This window comes from Dendropsophus ebraccatus, chromosome 5 (genome assembly GCF_027789765.1).
Source record: "Dendropsophus ebraccatus isolate aDenEbr1 chromosome 5, aDenEbr1.pat, whole genome shotgun sequence".
Taxonomy (NCBI): Eukaryota; Metazoa; Chordata; class Amphibia; order Anura; family Hylidae; genus Dendropsophus; species Dendropsophus ebraccatus.
This window is the reverse complement of record NC_091458.1, coordinates 150699344-150716691: the sequence shown is the minus strand read 5'-3', so window position 1 is coordinate 150716691 and position 17348 is coordinate 150699344. Positions and strand designations below refer to the sequence as shown.

The window sequence follows — 17348 nt, the reverse complement described above, 5'->3', positions numbered from 1 at the left end:
CTGCTGTGCATCTAGTATCTCCTCTCTACAGTACAGTGTGATACTACATGCCCTGTACTGCTGTGTGTGTCTAGTATCTCCTCTCTACAGTACAGTGTGATACTACATGTCCTGTACTGCTGTGTGTCTAGTATCTCCTCTCTACAGTATACTGTGGTACTACATGTCCTGTACTGCTGTGTGTCTAGTATCTCCTCTCTACAGTATACTGTGGTACTACATGTCCTGTACACCTGTGTGTCTAGTATCTCCTCTCTACAGTATAGTGTGATACTACATGTCCTGTACTGCTGTGTGTGTCTAGTATCTCCTCTCTACAGTACAGTGTGATACTACATGTCCTGTACTGCTGTGTGTGTCTAGTATCTCCTCTCTACAGTACAGTGTGATACTACATGTCCTGTACTGCTGTGTGTCTAGTATCTCCTCTCTACAGTACAGTGTGATACTACATGTCCTCTACACCTGTGTGTGTCTAGTATCTCCTCTCTACAGTATAGTGTGATACTACATGTCCTGTACACCTGTGTGTGTCTAGTATCTCCTCTCTACAGTATAGTGTGATACTACATGTCCTGTACACCTGTGTGTGTCTAGTATCTCCTCTCTACAGTACAGTGTGATACTACATGTCCTGTACTGCTGTGTGTGTCTAGTATCTCCTCTCTACAGTACAGTGTGATACTACATGTCCTGTACTGCTGTGTGTGCATTATGTCCTCTCTACAGTATAGTGTGATACTCCATGTCCTGTACTGCTGTGCATCTAGTATCTCCTCTCTACAGTACAGTGTGATACTACATGTCCTTTACTGCTGTGTGTCTAGTATCTCCTCTGTACAGTACAGTGTGATACTACATGTCCTGTACTGCTGTGTGTCTAGTATCTCCTCTCTACAGTATAGTGTGATACTACATGTCCTGTACTGCTTTTTACCTCTGCCAGGAGGAGTTGCTTCTTTGGGCACTGGGCGAGGGTAGATTCATTTTATTTTTCCGGGACACTGTGTCATCTGTACAGCCCTTTCATTTTAACCTACTGCTATCTGCCCGGCGATCAGATATCTTCCGGCTCTCATCCGTTGTCCGTCTGCGTCACCACTGCTTCCCTCTGACCCCTGAATTAACTCCTTCACCAATATTTGCCCCAGGCAGCTAGCACTAGTACCAGCACCAGCAGGTTTGCAGCCACCTGGGGAGTTGTGTGTGGTGGGAGAATTAACTGATTAACCCCTCCTTTACTGATACAATGTTCTTTATTGATGCAGAACACCTTACCTACCTTACTTTTGTGTTGTGGAACGAATTGTCTGCATTTCAATTATTTCTTACAGGAAAATTTTCTTTGATACACAAGTGATTTGTGTTACAAGCACATTCACAGAGCGATTTACGCTCGTAATCCAAAGTTTCACTGTATTAGTTATCTGCTTATTTTTCTTAAAATCTTTATTTTTTTCTTATTTTGGGCCTTCAAGAACCAATTGCCAAGTTTCAATACAATATATTCAACATACAATGGTCGTCCTGGAACCAATTTATTGTAACTCGAGGAACCACCGTATATACATATATATGTGTTTAAAAACCAACAAGAACATAGAAACAGGACATCTAATAGCTTCCCAGGTGTCCCTGTAGGTAATCTGGTATTTCCACTGCACATTGAGTAATGATTGTATATACACAGTTCCTTTAATGGTGTTTGTATGATATTTACTCAATATTGCTCTAGTTGTGACCAATGTTTCAAAGTTTAGTACTGCAAGTTTTTGTCCCAGCTGTTTTTTTTTGCACTTCAAGATCATGTTCTATAGCCAGACTGTAAGGGTTAAGTTACCGTCCCATAGTGGTCTGCAAGCAACTCAAGGCCACACTGCAAGGCCACTCGCTATGTCTTCAGCTTTCTTTCTTTCTTTGGAGTTTATTATCTTTTCGTGACGTATTTTACTCCATGTTCTTTGCTACATCCGCGCTCACGCTTTAGATATTGTCCCCAGGCTGATACTGTGGCTCAGTAGCTGTAAAGTAATCTTCCAAAAAGGACTGCAAGTACTCGAATGTCGGACGTTCTTCGGGATCACCCTTCCAGCACTGCAACATGAGGTCGTGAAGGGATGGGGGGCAGTCTACAGGACATGGCATGCGGTACCCCCTTTCTACTTGCTCCAGGACTTCTCGATTACTCATACCTAGTTTTGAGAGAAAAGAAGAGAGACACAGAATTATAAATCATGGTCATAATCCTAAAATATCAATTGAAAAGTTGATACTTATGTTGTAAGAAATCGGTATTATTTGAAAGGGCCCTATTACAGAGATTCGGCCACTTATAGCTCTGTATAATAGAGAGAACGATCAGTCGATGAACTGATAATCGGTTGATCGTTTCTTTAAAGGAGAAGTCCGGCGAAAATTTTTATTAAAGTATTGTATTGTCCCCAAAAAGTTATACAAATCCCCAATATACACTTATTATGGAAAAATGCTTATAAAGTGCTTTTTTCCCCTGCACTTATTACTGCATCAAGGTTTCACTTCCTGGATAACATGGTGGTGTCACTTCCTGGATAACATGGTGATGTGACGACCCGACTCCCAGAGCTGTGCGGGCTGTGACTGCTGGAGAGGATGATGGCAGAGGCATGCTCAGTGTCCCTCCAGTGCCCTGTGTCCCTCAGTGTCCCCCTGCCATCATCCTCTCCAGCAGCCACAGCCCGCACAGCTCTGGGAGTCGGTTCGTGACATCACCATGTTATCCAGGAAGTGACATCACCATGTTATCCAGGAAGTGACATTACCATGTTATCCAGGAAGTGACATCACCATTTTATCCAGGAAGTGACATCACCATGTTATCCAGGAAGTGACATCACCATGTTATCCAGGAAGTGAAGCCTTGATGCAGTAGTAAGTGCAGGAAAAAGGCACTTTAGAAGCATTTCCCATAATAAGTGTATATTGGTGATTTGTATAACTTCTGAGGGGCAATACAATACTTGAATAAATATTTTCGCTGGACTTCTCTTATAAGTCCAGACCTAAAATTGTCAGGTGCTCATTGCTACATGTAATAGCTAGGTGCAATAGTGATGCACTTACCTTACCACGTTCCCTGATGTCCTCGGGCCTTCCCGGAGTCCTCAGAGACCTTCCTTGGTCTCTGCAGCTCTGCCTTCTGCTCCGGTCTTCTGCTTAGCCAATCACTGGCCGTGACCAGTGATTGGCTCAGCAGCCGACACTCTGTCAGTGTATAGACCAGAACAGAAGTCAGAGCTGCAGAGACCAGGGAAGGCCTCTGAGTACAGCAGGGAAGGCCCAAGGACATCAGGGAACGTGGTAAGGTAAGTTAATACTTTCTTATTTTACACTAAAGACAAGGGCCGCATGGACATTGCCAACAATGTCCATGCAGCCCTTGCATCCCGATAGCCGGCTTGTGTAATTGTTTAGTAAACGAGCGATGGCCTAGCAGATCAGCGCTCGCTTACAGTTTATGATGGGGCCGTGTCATAGGACAAATAGCAACAAAGCCTTGTGCACTTCTACATTTACGCATAGAAACGTGTGGTGTACTGAGCGCGTTGTTACAGCACAGTAAGCTCCAGACTCTGTTGCCTAGCAGATTTTTTGCACCTGGATACGGAATTCTTCCCTTCGTCACTAGCTCACACACTAGGATTCCAAATGACCAGACGTCAGATTTAATGGTGAATCTTCCATACATAGCAGCCTCAGGAGCCGTCCATTTGATGGGAAACTTGGCACCTGTTCGGAAGCACAAGGATAATGTAAAGACTGAGTCGTGAACAGTTCAGGGACTTATGCAGAATAAGGAAATGTAGCTTTTATTACCACATTGTAGTCACAGCCAACCAAATGACTTTGGTACTTCGTTTTCCAGGTGTTTTTTTTTTTAGGCAAAATTTATTGCTGACCTATCTTCAAGATCTATTTGGTTACAGCGGGGGCATACACAGTGAAACAGAGCAGGAAGAAGACGCTACGTCTCAGGTCCGCTCAGTCACTCAGTGAGGGAGCCAGTGAGTGGCTGAGCGGCCCTGAGACGTAGCTTCTCGGGCGGCGTCAGACACCAGGAAGCGGCTGGGAACCGGGCACCAGAGCGCCGTGATGCTGGACCCGCCGCTGAAACCGGGGAGGTAAGTGGACGTCTTTTATTTCAGCCACCTCCTCCCCGGTCCCCCAAAAAAGTGCCCCCACGCTGGATGACCCCTTTAATGTAGTGTAATCTCTGAAACTTTCCATAAAGGATTAGCAAACATGTGTTACTTATACAAGCATACATTATTCCATACAATATTCTATTTTATACAGTAGATTTTTTTTTTTCCCTTTAGGTACAGTTACCTTGTCGAGCTGTGTACTCATTGTCTTCGATGAGCCGTGCAAGGCCAAAGTCGGCTATCTTGCAGATCAAGTTGTTACCCACCAGAATATTGGCAGCTCTAAGATCACGATGAATATAATTCATTCTTTCAATATACGCCATACCTGCAGATATCTAGAAGAGGAGAGATGCATTGTTCATACCAGTCTATACCAGAAGAGTGGCTTCAAGAATTGACAAGTTAATGTAATGGTGATAGAAATAGTCGGAAGTTGTTGAACTAGAAATTATGGCTGGAGAAAAAAAAAGAGGGTTGGAGGAGATAGTGGGCGCTCAAGGATAAAACCAGTTACGTAACTCAACAATGTGAAGAGACATTAAAAAAGGCAAATATAAATGTACTAAGATGGCTGCCGCTCTGGGCAGACTTGGGCCTTAAAATATCAGCTGTCTATACTATGAAGACCTCCATTTCTGCTTCAGTGGCTGCAGGCACATTAAGACGATGTTCACACAACATACACTTTATGAGAAGAACGGCAGTTGTTTCCAATTAAAACAACATCCGTTTTTTTTATAGTGAAATGTAAACAAATGTAAAGTCAATGCAAACAACGGCCGTTGTTAACACAATTGAACAACCACTGTTGTTTCATTCGGCCGTTGAAATAATTGTCAATTGTCAATTATTTTCAGCCATTGTGCATTGAATTCAATGCAATTTTCAAAGCAACAACGGCCATTGTTTTTGAGTGCCAAAGGCTGTTGTCCGTCAAGTGTGTGAACATAGCCTTAAAATCATATCTGCAAACTGGTGTCCCCAGTCTCAATACAAAGAATGGGCATTTGGACATTCAAATAAGTTGATACGTAAGTCTTGACGTGTCAGATACCTGTATGAACAGACCTCCTTTTCTGTGTTGCTGGATAGACACTTAGGGGGAGATTTATCAAACATGGTGTAAAGTGAAACTGGCTCAGTTGCCCCTAGCAACCAATCAGATTCCACCTTTCATTTTCCAAAGAATCTGTGGGGAATAAAAAGTGGAATCTGATTGGTTGCTAGTGGCAACTGAGCCAGTTTCACTTTACATCATGTTTGACAAATCTCCTCTGTACGTGTCATGACAAATCAAGCGGCCAGGCTGCACAAACAATCTTTGTATCATTTGTGTAGCCCTGGAAACTGACAACAACGATATGTAAATATCCATGCTGTCAGTTGCCAGATACTTACCATCCACTCTTCTTGTGATCCGACATCTGAGTCTTTAGTCCTCCAGCCGCTAGCTGTATCCTCAGGTCCCACCTCCTCCGGCTGCCAATCGTTCTGGAGAAGGCGAGGCCTTAAGTTACAGAAGCGGCCGAGGATGGGTCTGAGTCGGCTGAGACGGATCACAAGCAGAGCAGAAGCTAAGTATACACTGCTTATGATCTGAAAACTGACAGCACGGATATATATATCTGTTTCCTTTTATTGTTATTGGCCACACATAAACCTGTTTAAACAGGAAGATGCGTGGCCGATTGCGATAAATTTTAAAGCCTCGTCAAAAGGCCCATACAGCCAAGGATTGGGTGTTTGCCAGTCCTCATATGATCGCTGGCACATTTACACATGCCGATTATAGAAACATAGAAGGTTGTCGGCAGAAAAAGACCACTGGGTCCATTTAGTCTGCCCTTTTAGAATTTCCCTCCTTATTATCTTAGGGTACTATTAGGGTGCATGCACACTACGGAATCCCCGCGTATGACCCACTGTGGATTCCGTCGCTCGTACCCGCTCGGGGCGGCACGCATCTCCGCCCGTGACATAGACACTATTCTAGGCACGGGCGGATTCCGCATTCTGCCGAAAGAAGTGACATGTCAGTTCTTTCGGCAGAATGCGGAATCTGCCCGTGCTTAGAATAGTGTCTATGGCACGGGCGGAGATGCACGCCGCCACGTGCGGGTGCGAGCGACGGAATCCGCCGCGGGTCATACGCAGGAATTCCGTAGTGTGCACACACCCTTACACGGAACAATAATCGGCCGAATAGGCCCTATCCAGCCGATTATCATTCCGTGTAATAAACACAACGATCAGCCGATGACAACAATCATCGGCTGATCGTTCCTATAGGTTCAGACCTATAATTGTGGGGCACTAATCGCACATCGCTACATGTAATAACGGCCGGCGGCTGACGATTTGCAAAGTGCATACATTACCTATCCATGGTCCAGGCCTCCTTATGCGCTCTACTTCTCCCTGGGTCCCGTGTGCTGCAGCTTCAGAGCGGCCTGTCTTAGCTGGCTGCCGCGGCCAGTGATTGGCTGAGCAGCCTGTCAGCTGAGATAGGCCGCTCTGGAGCTGCAGTGCGTGGGACCGGGGAAGAAGCGGACCGCAAGAGGAGCCCTGGACCATGGATAGGTAATGTATGCAGTTTAAGCAAGGGCTGCAAGGGCATCGATGTCCATGAAGCCCTTGTAAAACGATTATCAGGCCACGTAATAGGCCCAGTAAACGAGCGCCGATCTAGCAGATCAGCACTTGTTTACAGTTATTATCGGGCCCCCATTGAGCCATGTAATAGTACCCTTAGGATAGATGTATGTTTATCCCAGACATGTTTAAATTCTGTTATTGTAGATTTACCAACCACATCTGCTGGAAGTTTGTTCCAAGCATCTACTACTCTTTCAGTAAAGTAATATTTTCTCATGTTGCTTCTGATCTTTCCCCCTAACCTCTCACTGTGTCCTCTTGTTCTTGTTCAGTTTCTTTCTAAAACATTTTCCTCCTGATCCTTATTTACGCCTTTAACCTCTTCCCGCTGCCGCACTGTTAATTAACGTCGCTGCAACCTATGCCTGATGCTGCAGCAACGTTAATTAACAATCCAGGATGACACAGGCACAGGAGCTGTGTCTGTGTCATTCGCGGCGGGTCCCAGCTGCAACTCTCAGCTGATCCCATAAGCTGATGTCCAAACACGAGCTGAGCATTGAGGCATCAAAGGGTTAACATACTTAAAGGTTTCATACTTAAAGGTGCTTTTCTAGCAACTCTTCCCTTTAAAAGGCCCTTCTAATAGGGGTTAGGACAAGGAGACACAAGGTACCTTTCAGATACCTGTCTGTGCTTCCATAACATCCTTTTATTCCCTGGTAAAAAGTGTCAAAGAGGCGTTTCAAAGTCCTTAAAATGCCAATTGCTGCAACGCCTCCTTTCTCCCCCTCCACATCCCTGTCCCTGCTTGATTCACAGTCAGCTTAGTGCTGAGCCCTGCTTCCAAATCTCATCCTTGTGCTATGCGCACAAATTGAGTGCAGGTGCGGAAGCAGGGCTCACCTTCTAGCTGTCAATCAACCAGGGATAGGGATGGGAGGAGGGAGCGAGGAGGCTTACCCGCCCTCAGCACTGTAGTGGTGTGAAATCCAGTATATATAACACCCAGTATATAACAATGCTAACCAGAATATGGTGCAAAATATGGTTTAATATTAGGCCGCCATTCCCGAGACTATACAAATTTTATAATTCCTACAATTCTTTTCCCACCTATTTTACATCTGTAGAAATACAGGGATGTCTTTATTCTCCAATAGATTTTTTATTTTTTTTTTGCAGGATTTTTCTGAGCTAAACAAAAATATTTAAACTGGGCTTAGTGAATTTCAGTTTCTTTGGACTAAGAAGCTCTCATTGCTGCATGAAGAATCCCTGGAGAATCATAACGGAGGTTTATCCAGATGCGGAAGTCCAACAGTCTGCGTGTACACCGGCCCTGATCGACTGGCTAGCAACAGCGTAAAATGTTTCCTGGCTGCGTCCCTGGAAGCCTGTAATTAGCAGCCTGCTAGCTGTTAGCGTGTACAGGGATGCATGCTGCCAGCATAATGAACATCTGTATATCTGTAATGTCTTCTACCCTCATCTATGGCAGACCGATAAAGAGGCTGTAATGCTACAGCTAGTATACATATATATATATATAGAGAGAGAGAGAGATTGTTAGCAAGGCTGTATCTGCAAGATAACCCTCACCATAGCCTGTGCTAACAAGGCAGCCAGAAAGAGTGTCACTTGTTGTTGTATTCCACATGATAAGAAGCGGAATCTGAGGAAGTGAATGTGAATTCCATAAATGTAGCGTCTAGAATTGGTAAATCCGTAAAATCTCCCGTGCTCTTTATGCATAACAGTTGCGAGGGTATAACAAGAATGGAAAAAAGGGCCTAGCGCTGTGCTGCAGCAATCTTTTATTGAGAAACAGATTGCTTTTATCAGGAAACAGGGAAATTAAAGGGGTATTCCACTCAAACATAACCTATCATATGTTGCTGTCCATGGGGAGACTAACAATTCCTTCTATACTTGTTATTATCTATTCAGTCTCCTTCCCCCAGTTCTGAGCTGCTGCTTTCTGCTTTTCTCTCTGTCGCCCCCTCCCTTTTGAGACGGCTAATGTAAACAAGTCCCTGGCATGCTGTATCTGCAACATTGTAGCTTCTTTGTAATGCTCGAAGGGATAATCACAGTGAGATCATCAGCAATTTGACCTCAGAATAACCCTCCCCGTATTACAACGAAGCCACGATGTTGCAGATAAAGCTAGCTAGGGACTTGTTTACATCAGCTGTCCCAGAAGGGGGGAAGGGGGAGGCAGAGAGAAAAACTCACACACAGATTTTTGTGTTTCCGCCAAAAAAACAACAGCTGAAACAAGAGGCAAACTCCTCTTCTCTCTACCTTCTACAAAGCACTACTACTTCTACTCTTTCCAAGCACCTACCTCAAGCACTAAGTCAAGCACTCAAGTCCATGTCAAGATTATTTCTATCTGCAAAACGCTCTTCAGTAAAGTTGTTATATTTTTGTACATCAAACGCACGGGACTCTGTCTGCACCTACACCTATACACACACCACCGCACACCTTGGGTTATTTTTCCCCTCATCTGTGGGTGGCAGTGCAGACAATTTGGGTGGGCCCTCTGTAATGCAGCTCCATTAGAATCAATTTTTACGTAGTTTGAACCTAGCCTAAAAAAAGACCATTTGAAAAGTAATAAGGCAGGAATGAAACAAGGTGATTTGTTAATTAATTCATTCTTTTTATATCCGCATAAAAGAAAAAAATGTCAGGTGAAATGTAGGCGACAAGTTCAGTTGCAACCTAAAAAAATGAAAGTCATATTACTAGGAGCAGATGTCATTTACCCCATGTTCTAAGGCAGACATGATAGATAGTGAGGTTGTCAATGTATGGCTCTTAGTGATGATGCCAGTAAGGCATGATGGCCCAGAGCACTAACGTTATGGTAGATTTTACAAAGGCCAAGCTTGCCTCCTCCAAGATCACCATTGCTTCCTCTAAAAAGGAGGACACCGATGACCTGGAAGAGGATGGTTTGTACGCTTTCTTAGGCAATGGGATGCAGCCATCATATTGGATGGTTTTATCGTTGGCTTCTGGATTCCTTTCATCCCAAGTGGTGAACCTACCTCTTCCACTAACCTAAAATCTTCCATCCCACAGATGCAGTAGCCAAGAAGCTTCAACAAGAAATGTCCCTACTTTCCCTTTCGCCTATACGGCCATCCACCTTTCCATTACTTTAGAACGCGAGTTCCCGGAGTAGTTCCAAAGAAGGAAGCAGATAAATACAAATCGATATATTAATGATGGAATATACAAGGATATATCCATGTTTCAATATTCTTCCTTCGACAAGGTACTATGCTTTGTGAGGAAAGCGGGCCCAAGGGGTGCAGATGGCAAAATCCGACATTCAGGGACAGCTTTTCGTCCCCTGCCAGTACAATACCAATGCTTTCATTTACTGGCTGGTTCTTTCAGGGAAACTACTACTTTAATAGGAGCCTCCCAATGGGATGACTAATACCCTGCTATTACTTTGTATTTAGCTCATTCCTCTGGTGGGTCGTCTTTTGGGAATCGGGAGTTCATTCTATTCTCCTTTACCTGCATGATTTTAATTCATGATCTAGCCCAGAATAAAATTTCCCTTCATGCCCTTCAGACATTGTCGCATATGCTACAATATTTTGGATTCTCTATCATAGAGGGAAAAACTGAGGGTCTCTCTTTGGTCATTATCTTCCTGGGAATTGATATAGATTCCAGTAAAATGGTGTTCTCACTCCCGCAGAATAAGTTACAGGAACCTTCCATTTAATTTTCCAAGGTTAGGCGCTCAAAGGAAACTACCTTAAACTATTTACAGCCCCTGTTAGGTCATTTAACCTTTGCAAGTGAAGCCTATGAGCAAAGCGTTGTGCCATGGGTTAGCTATGTCTTGTAAGGGTATAAAACAGCCTCACCACTTTATCAGAATTAAAAAAAAAAACCAGTGAAGTAGGAACTTAAAATGTGGCCAGATATATCTAATCTGGACCTCCTCTTTTTCACTGACGTTATTGGTTTTTGGCGCTACACACCTTTAAAAATGTTCCCAGTACTTACTCAGTACTCTTACTTTACCATACAGAAAAAATGGCTGACATGTGCAGATGTCTCAGCTCTTTACAGTGCCTGTCTACCTTATCGTTTTTGTATATCATACGGTAACAGAGGTTTTTCCGTGCAAATACATGGTGAACCATTTCGGCCTGGACTTATTTATTTTGTTTGATGAATTAGGATAAAATAGGCTGTAGCTTTCTGTGTCAGAAAATTGTTCAAGCTTGGTCACGAAAACAGGTGTTCACTCCTGATGGTAGAAAGGCGTTGGCACGCCAAGCATCTATTATGCGCCTGCTGCCAAAGTTTAAGGATGACCAAACCGAACAAGGCTATGTGATACCAATATTTACCATAAAAAGCCCCTGTTGCCCGTTCCTTCATTGAAAAAAGTGTTTGCATGAGAATCTGGTTACTAGGCCACTCTTGCATTTACTGGGCCAGTAGGGGAGCCGACCATAAACCCTACGGCTGTAACCTTGGATACCAACCTTACAGTTCAGATGTAGAGAGATAAGGGGCCTATGCAGGTGACAACTGCGTATTAATACAGGCTGGGAGTAACCATATGGGCCACACCAAGAATGTCCTCCTCATTCAAATCTCAGAATTTTCTTCTCTTCTAAACGGCCAATTTATCATTTGGTCGGAATTGGTTTCTGGAGACAACTGTCTCGTTTTCAATCATAAGGGATGCCTCTATAAGTTAAACATGGCAGTCTCTCCATCGGTCTGCAAAATTGGGGTCCCCGCCCTTCACCATAGAAAGATAGAAAACAAGGGCCGCACATTGAAAAGGAAAGAGGTGTCCAACTAATATGGCCTGGATATTTAAAATTTTGATTTCCAGAATGACATTAATCAGGCTTAGGCCTTGTGGGGTTGCCCCTTTGGTTAGCTGTAACCATGAGGCTAGTTACGAAATTGCAAGACTAGATAGGTGGTATAATATGAGGAGTTACGATGGTGTTTTAAGATATTACATTGTGGCCATAGCGGCTGAGATGCGGAGGAGGCATGGCCTCCTCCCATGCCTAATTAATAAGGGGTCAGCCTGGAAGCAGGAGTAAACCAGGCAAAAAATCTGGTGCCTGAGGCCAAATGCAGTGCTGGATGGCTTTACTCTTAGTAAATCCGACCTGGTAAAGGGGGCAGGGCTTTATCACAGTGCATCAGTAAGTCCTTCTCCCTCCACATGCTACCTATAGTACTGCACTTTGTAAATCATTCCCTAGCACTGTGCAGCTACTGACGTTTCTTTCCTCTCTGTTATACCACCATGCAAACAGTAATCCTTTTTGCCTCTGCATGCCATCTATAATAGTATACTGTATAAATCTTCAGTCCAACATAGTGTAAGCCTGTTTAGAGCATTTTCACCAGCATTATGTCATGGCATAGCAAAGAGGAGTGTGTGGTGTGTTGTGCTGTGGCTGCCTAAAGAAATATGGGAAAGGAAGTCTAGGTGTGTGTACTCCTGGCAAACAGACCAGCTATGGTCTCATCTCCTATGTTATGTGACCTGGGCGGCCGCATAATGTAAATCTTTGGGGCCATCCAGATCGGAAAAGGACACAGCCGGGAGAAAACGTGTAGCGGTCTGAACACTTGGACATGTCAAAAGGCCCCCCACCGGGCTCTGGGATCTCCAGCAGAGCCGACATCACGACCCGGCTGATGGACTGGCCGCTCCACTGAGTGGGCTGTCCACCAACCAGGACAGGCATTTTCCCCTGAGTCGTGACATCATCAGAATTCGGGGGAAAATGCTTTCCAGTGGGGGTCCGGGGACTGGTCAGGCAGCGCATGTCCAAAGAAAAAAAAGGTCTTACTCTCTCTTTAGTATTCACATACGTCCTTGGCACGTCTTGAAAATATACTTTTCAAGATAAAAAGAAAGTGGGTAGCAAGTGATGATTATTATGTGTGGATGAAACCATGCCTGCACACTATGTCTAATAGATGCATGGTGTTATAGTGAAAGTGGAGCATCAGGAATCAGAACAGGTAAGAACTTTTCCACTCCCCGCACAGCCCATTTAAGGTCTGCATGGATATCCTGCTGCCCCCAGTGGGTGGAATTGGGACTGGCCCATAGTCAGCGTTGGTGGAGGTTTGGTTTTTGTACTCTTTTATGGTCAGTATTACTTTGTCTGTATAATAAAGGTGCCTAAACACAGTGGAGGGAGGTTTTTAGAATTGGCCAATTTTGGCAGTTTGTCAACTGATGTCATAGAACATGTGGCTCTAAAAACACAGGACTAGCCAGATATCCCTCCGGGAAGGACCCAGCCAAGGGGTGGCTATTGTAGGGAAACCACCAAAACCACCATATTAATTGGCCCTATAAGTCAATGTAATGACATGGGAAAAACCAAGGCTAGGTATCCATCCACAGACAGCTGTTTTGGGGTGTTGCCCCTCATCAGTGTGGAGCGGGACAGTGTGGCTAGCTGTGTGTGGATGGATACCTGGCCTTGGTTTTTCCATTGTCATTGCATTGACTTATAGGGCCACTTAATATGGTGGTTTTGGTGGTTTCCCTAAAGGAGCCGCCCCTTGGCTGGGTCCTTCCCGGAGGGATATCTGTCTAGTCCTGTGTTTCGAAACTCTTCAATGAGTCTCCACTGGCTCTCTTTTTTGCATATAAAGGAAAGAGATAGTATAGAGAATAAAAAGAAAACAGAGAGTAATTATATAATGAATATTTTACATTATTGTACTTGTTTAAAGGGAACTTGTCACCATGAAAATACTACCTAAGCTATCGGCATCATGTTTTAGAGCAGAAGGAGTTGATCGGATTGATATATATCTTTATGGGAAAAGATTCTGTATAACTTGTCATTTATTGATTGAAATCTCTAATGTTTCCATGCAAAAGAGTTCAGTCCATTGAGTGACCCCGCCCACTGGACTCCTTAACACAGAATGATCAGGGATTTCAATCAATATATTACAAGTTATACTGAATCTTTTCCCACAAAGATATATATCAATCTGCTCAGTTCTTCCTGCTCTATTATATGGTGGTGATAGATTAGATCGCAATGTCTTGGTGACAGATTCCCTTCAAGAAATAACATGAATCAATGTACCTGTGCAGACATATCCACTAGCTGTGGTAACTTCAAATGGCGGCCTTCCTTTTCTTTTATATAGTCTAGCAAGCTTCCTGAAGAACAAAAAAAACTACAGTTGGAATTAGCACAATTGGCAGCCACATTTTACAGCAGGAAGAAGAGATCTATCTAAATAATTGGGTTGTCAGAACTGTATGTGAAGATGGTGCTTAAAGGAAAAGTCCCACCAAAGTTAAAAATCTCAGGCAGGTAGGGGGTGCGGGAAATAAAAAAAAAAAAAAGCATACTTACCCATCCCTGTGCCCCTGCAGCACTGACCTTCCAATTCCTGCCAGCTGCAACGTCACATATTCGGCTGGTGGACTGCCTGGCCAGCCAATCCATGACTCACCTGTCTGTTGACAGAGAATGACATCCATCAGCTGACATTGGCGGATGAGAGCGGCGTGACAGGGGCACGGGGACAGGTAAGTATGCTTTCTTTATTATGTTCCCGCACCCCTCTGCCTGTTTGGAATGAATGGGTAACGTGCAAGGAAGCAATTGTCATTATTTTATACATCATATGAAATCTAGCAAGGTGGGACAGCTCACTGCTGAACATACTCACCCTGTGACATAAATTCTGTGACAATGTATATGGGCTCATCCGAAACCACTGCATACAACTGGACCAGTTTATCATGGCGAAGCTTTTTCATGATCTGCGCCTCCTCCAAAAATGCTTCTGGGGACATAGTACCTGGTTTGAGGGTCTTCACAGCTACTTTAATTGAACCATTCCATGTGCCTTGTAAGTGGGAAAAGAGAAAAAAATGTCACCAGATATTCTCGTATATTATTCTGATCATGGACAGATTAGGTCGGGGGTAGGGAACCTCGGCCCTTGGCAAATACGGCCTTGACCGCGGCACCAGCATTCCCACGCCGGCACCAGTCTATTCATATAAAAAATACATAGTGACGTACCTAGTGGTACATTCACTTTAAGAAGTGCACATGACATCTAGGGCCACATAGACGTAGCTCTCCTACTGACACTATAGTAGGAACAGCTGCATTTACATTTACATTTAACCTATTTTTATGTAACTGATGCAACTTCCGACACGTTTTGCTTGTAAATGATTGCATTATCAGGGTATTTAAAGGGGTATTCTCATCTCCTAACCTTTTCTTAGTTGATAGAGAATGCAAAAGAAATGAATTTTACATGTGCTTTGCATTAGCAGAATAGCTTTCTTATCTCTCCCTGTACTGTTGTCAGCTCGTTGCCTAGGTTCCCGACCACCGCTCTCCACTCCTCAGGCTGTGAAGTCAGGAGGTGGCCGGATTCCTTGGGAGCGGGTGGGTTTGTTTTCACTCTCTTTCTGTCTCCCACTGAGCTTACACACATCTCCAGGGACAATCCACAAGCCTTGGTGTGTAAGCTCAGTAGGAGACACAGCGATGGAACATTCACAGATATTTCTGCCACATTTCAGTATCCCAGCATGTGAACCTACCATCATGTTCACACTGAGGAACACGTGAGGAATTGAAGAGGAAAGTTGTCTGCTTGAAATTTCCTCTTCTTCAGCTCTGGCGGAATAAGAAATCCAAAGCCCCAATGACTTCTATAGGATTTCTCTAGCTGAAAGCAGATCCGTGGAAGTACATTCCGTGCGAGAATTCCAACAAGCGAACAACAGAATGGAAATACTATGTGTGAACATGCACCTGTAATAAGCTGCATATCCACTACATGTGAGCATACCCTAGAAGAGCAAGCGGTAACCTTTGCATTAGGGATGTTCCGAACCTGCCGAGGTTCGGGTTCATATGAACACTCAGCATCAGATTCCCGCTGTCTGCCCGCTCCGTGCAGTGGGTGGATACAGTGGGAGGACCGCCTGGAAAACTGGGATACAGCCTATGGCTATAGCTGTATCCCAGTTTTCCAGGCGTTCTTCCCGCTGTATCCACCCTCTCCACGGAGAGGGCAGACAGCGGGAATCATTTCCGAGAGTACGGGTTCGGACCATCCCTACTTTGCATGTGTGAGATTAAAAGATCTTGAACGTTAACTGCTTTTTTTCATATATATGAATAAAGTGATATTTGGGATATGTATAAAGGGGTGTCCACTTATGGAGAACTCCCTAAATTGCCCTTTAATAGGGGGTTTAAAGGCTAACTATCAGCAGATTAGAAGAATCACATACTCATATGTCCCTATAGGGCACAGGGTGCTGAGGATGAAGGCACATTTCTTACCTTCATCCTCTGTGCAATTTCTGTACTATTAGCGGTTCAACCTTTATGCTAATTAGTCTTTTTTTGGTGCACTGGGGTGGGACTACAACCCTTAGTACACCAATCCAGACCATCCCTGGCCGGCCCGCTCTGCTGATATTCTTTAGTAGGGGTGAACCGGTGCACTAGGGGTGGTTCAACAACCTGCAGTGCACCAAAACACCTAATTTGCATAAAGATTTAAAGTGACTCTGTACCCACAATCTGACTCCCCCAAACCACTTGTACCTTTGGATAGCTGCTTTTAATCCAAAATCTGTTCTGTGGTCTGTTCGGCAGGTGATGCAGTTTTTGTCTTAAAAAACAACTTTTAAACTGGTAGCCCCGTGCCCTATGGGAGTGGCCTAGATTGTGTATGCATTAGGCTGGCACAACCTCTCTGTCCCTTCTCCCAGCCCTCCTCATCATTAGGAATGCTCCAGGCAGATTGCCTACTATTCATCAGCTGTGTCAGCCCGGCACATGGGCTGGATCGTTGAGACACCTGTGCAAATGTTCAGCATGTGGAAAATGTTTCAGTGGCATTCCTAATGATGAAGAGGGTGGGGAGGAGGGACTGAGGGTTGGTGCAAAGTTAGGGCACAGATATTTTAAGCCACGCCCGTAGGGCACGGGCTGTACATTTAAAAGTTGTTTTTAGTACAATAACATCACCTGCCAAACGGACCCCAGGACAGATCTTGGATTAAAAGCAGCTATCCGAAGATACAAGTGGTTTGGGGGGGGGACAGATTAAGGGTACAGAGTCGCTTTAACTCCTAATAGCACAGAAACAGCCCAGAGGATAAAGGGAAGTAACTTACCTTCCTCTTCAGCGCCCTATGTGCAATAGGGATATGTCAGCAGGTAATGGTCCGTTTAAACGAAGCGATAATTCGCCCAATCGATCGTTTAACAATTTTGAAGCAACGATTTGGTTTTTATAACGATCAGCATTTTGACAAATAAATCGTTAGAAAATTTGTTAGAAAAATCGTTATTGCGATCGTGTAAGCCTATCTTGAAAGACTGTTTACATTAAGCGATCTGCAAATTTTTTGCGAATGACCAACGACGATTTGAGAACATGTTAAAAGATCACAAAGAACAATTTCTCGCTCGTCGATTGATGGTTCGCTGTGTTTACAGGAGCCGATTATCGTTCAAA

The 17348-nt window shown here is 44.2% G+C and overlaps 1 protein-coding gene across 2 annotated transcripts in view; it reads right to left on the bottom strand.

The window, feature by feature from the left end:
• Nucleotides 1–1530: 1530 nt before the first annotated feature.
• Nucleotides 1531–17348, bottom strand: part of FGR (FGR proto-oncogene, Src family tyrosine kinase) — a 52588-nt gene continuing 36770 nt past the window's right edge. For both annotated transcript variants that reach the window (XM_069971631.1, XM_069971632.1), the window contains exons 9-13: nt 14517–14696; nt 13922–13998; nt 4369–4522; nt 3637–3768; nt 1531–2192 (exon numbers count right to left, since the gene is read on the bottom strand). In XM_069971631.1, coding sequence (XP_069827732.1) covers nt 1984–2192; nt 3637–3768; nt 4369–4522; nt 13922–13998; nt 14517–14696 — 752 coding nt within the window. In that variant the 3' untranslated portion in view covers nt 1531–1983. The remainder of the gene's footprint in view (nt 2193–3636; nt 3769–4368; nt 4523–13921; nt 13999–14516; nt 14697–17348) is intronic.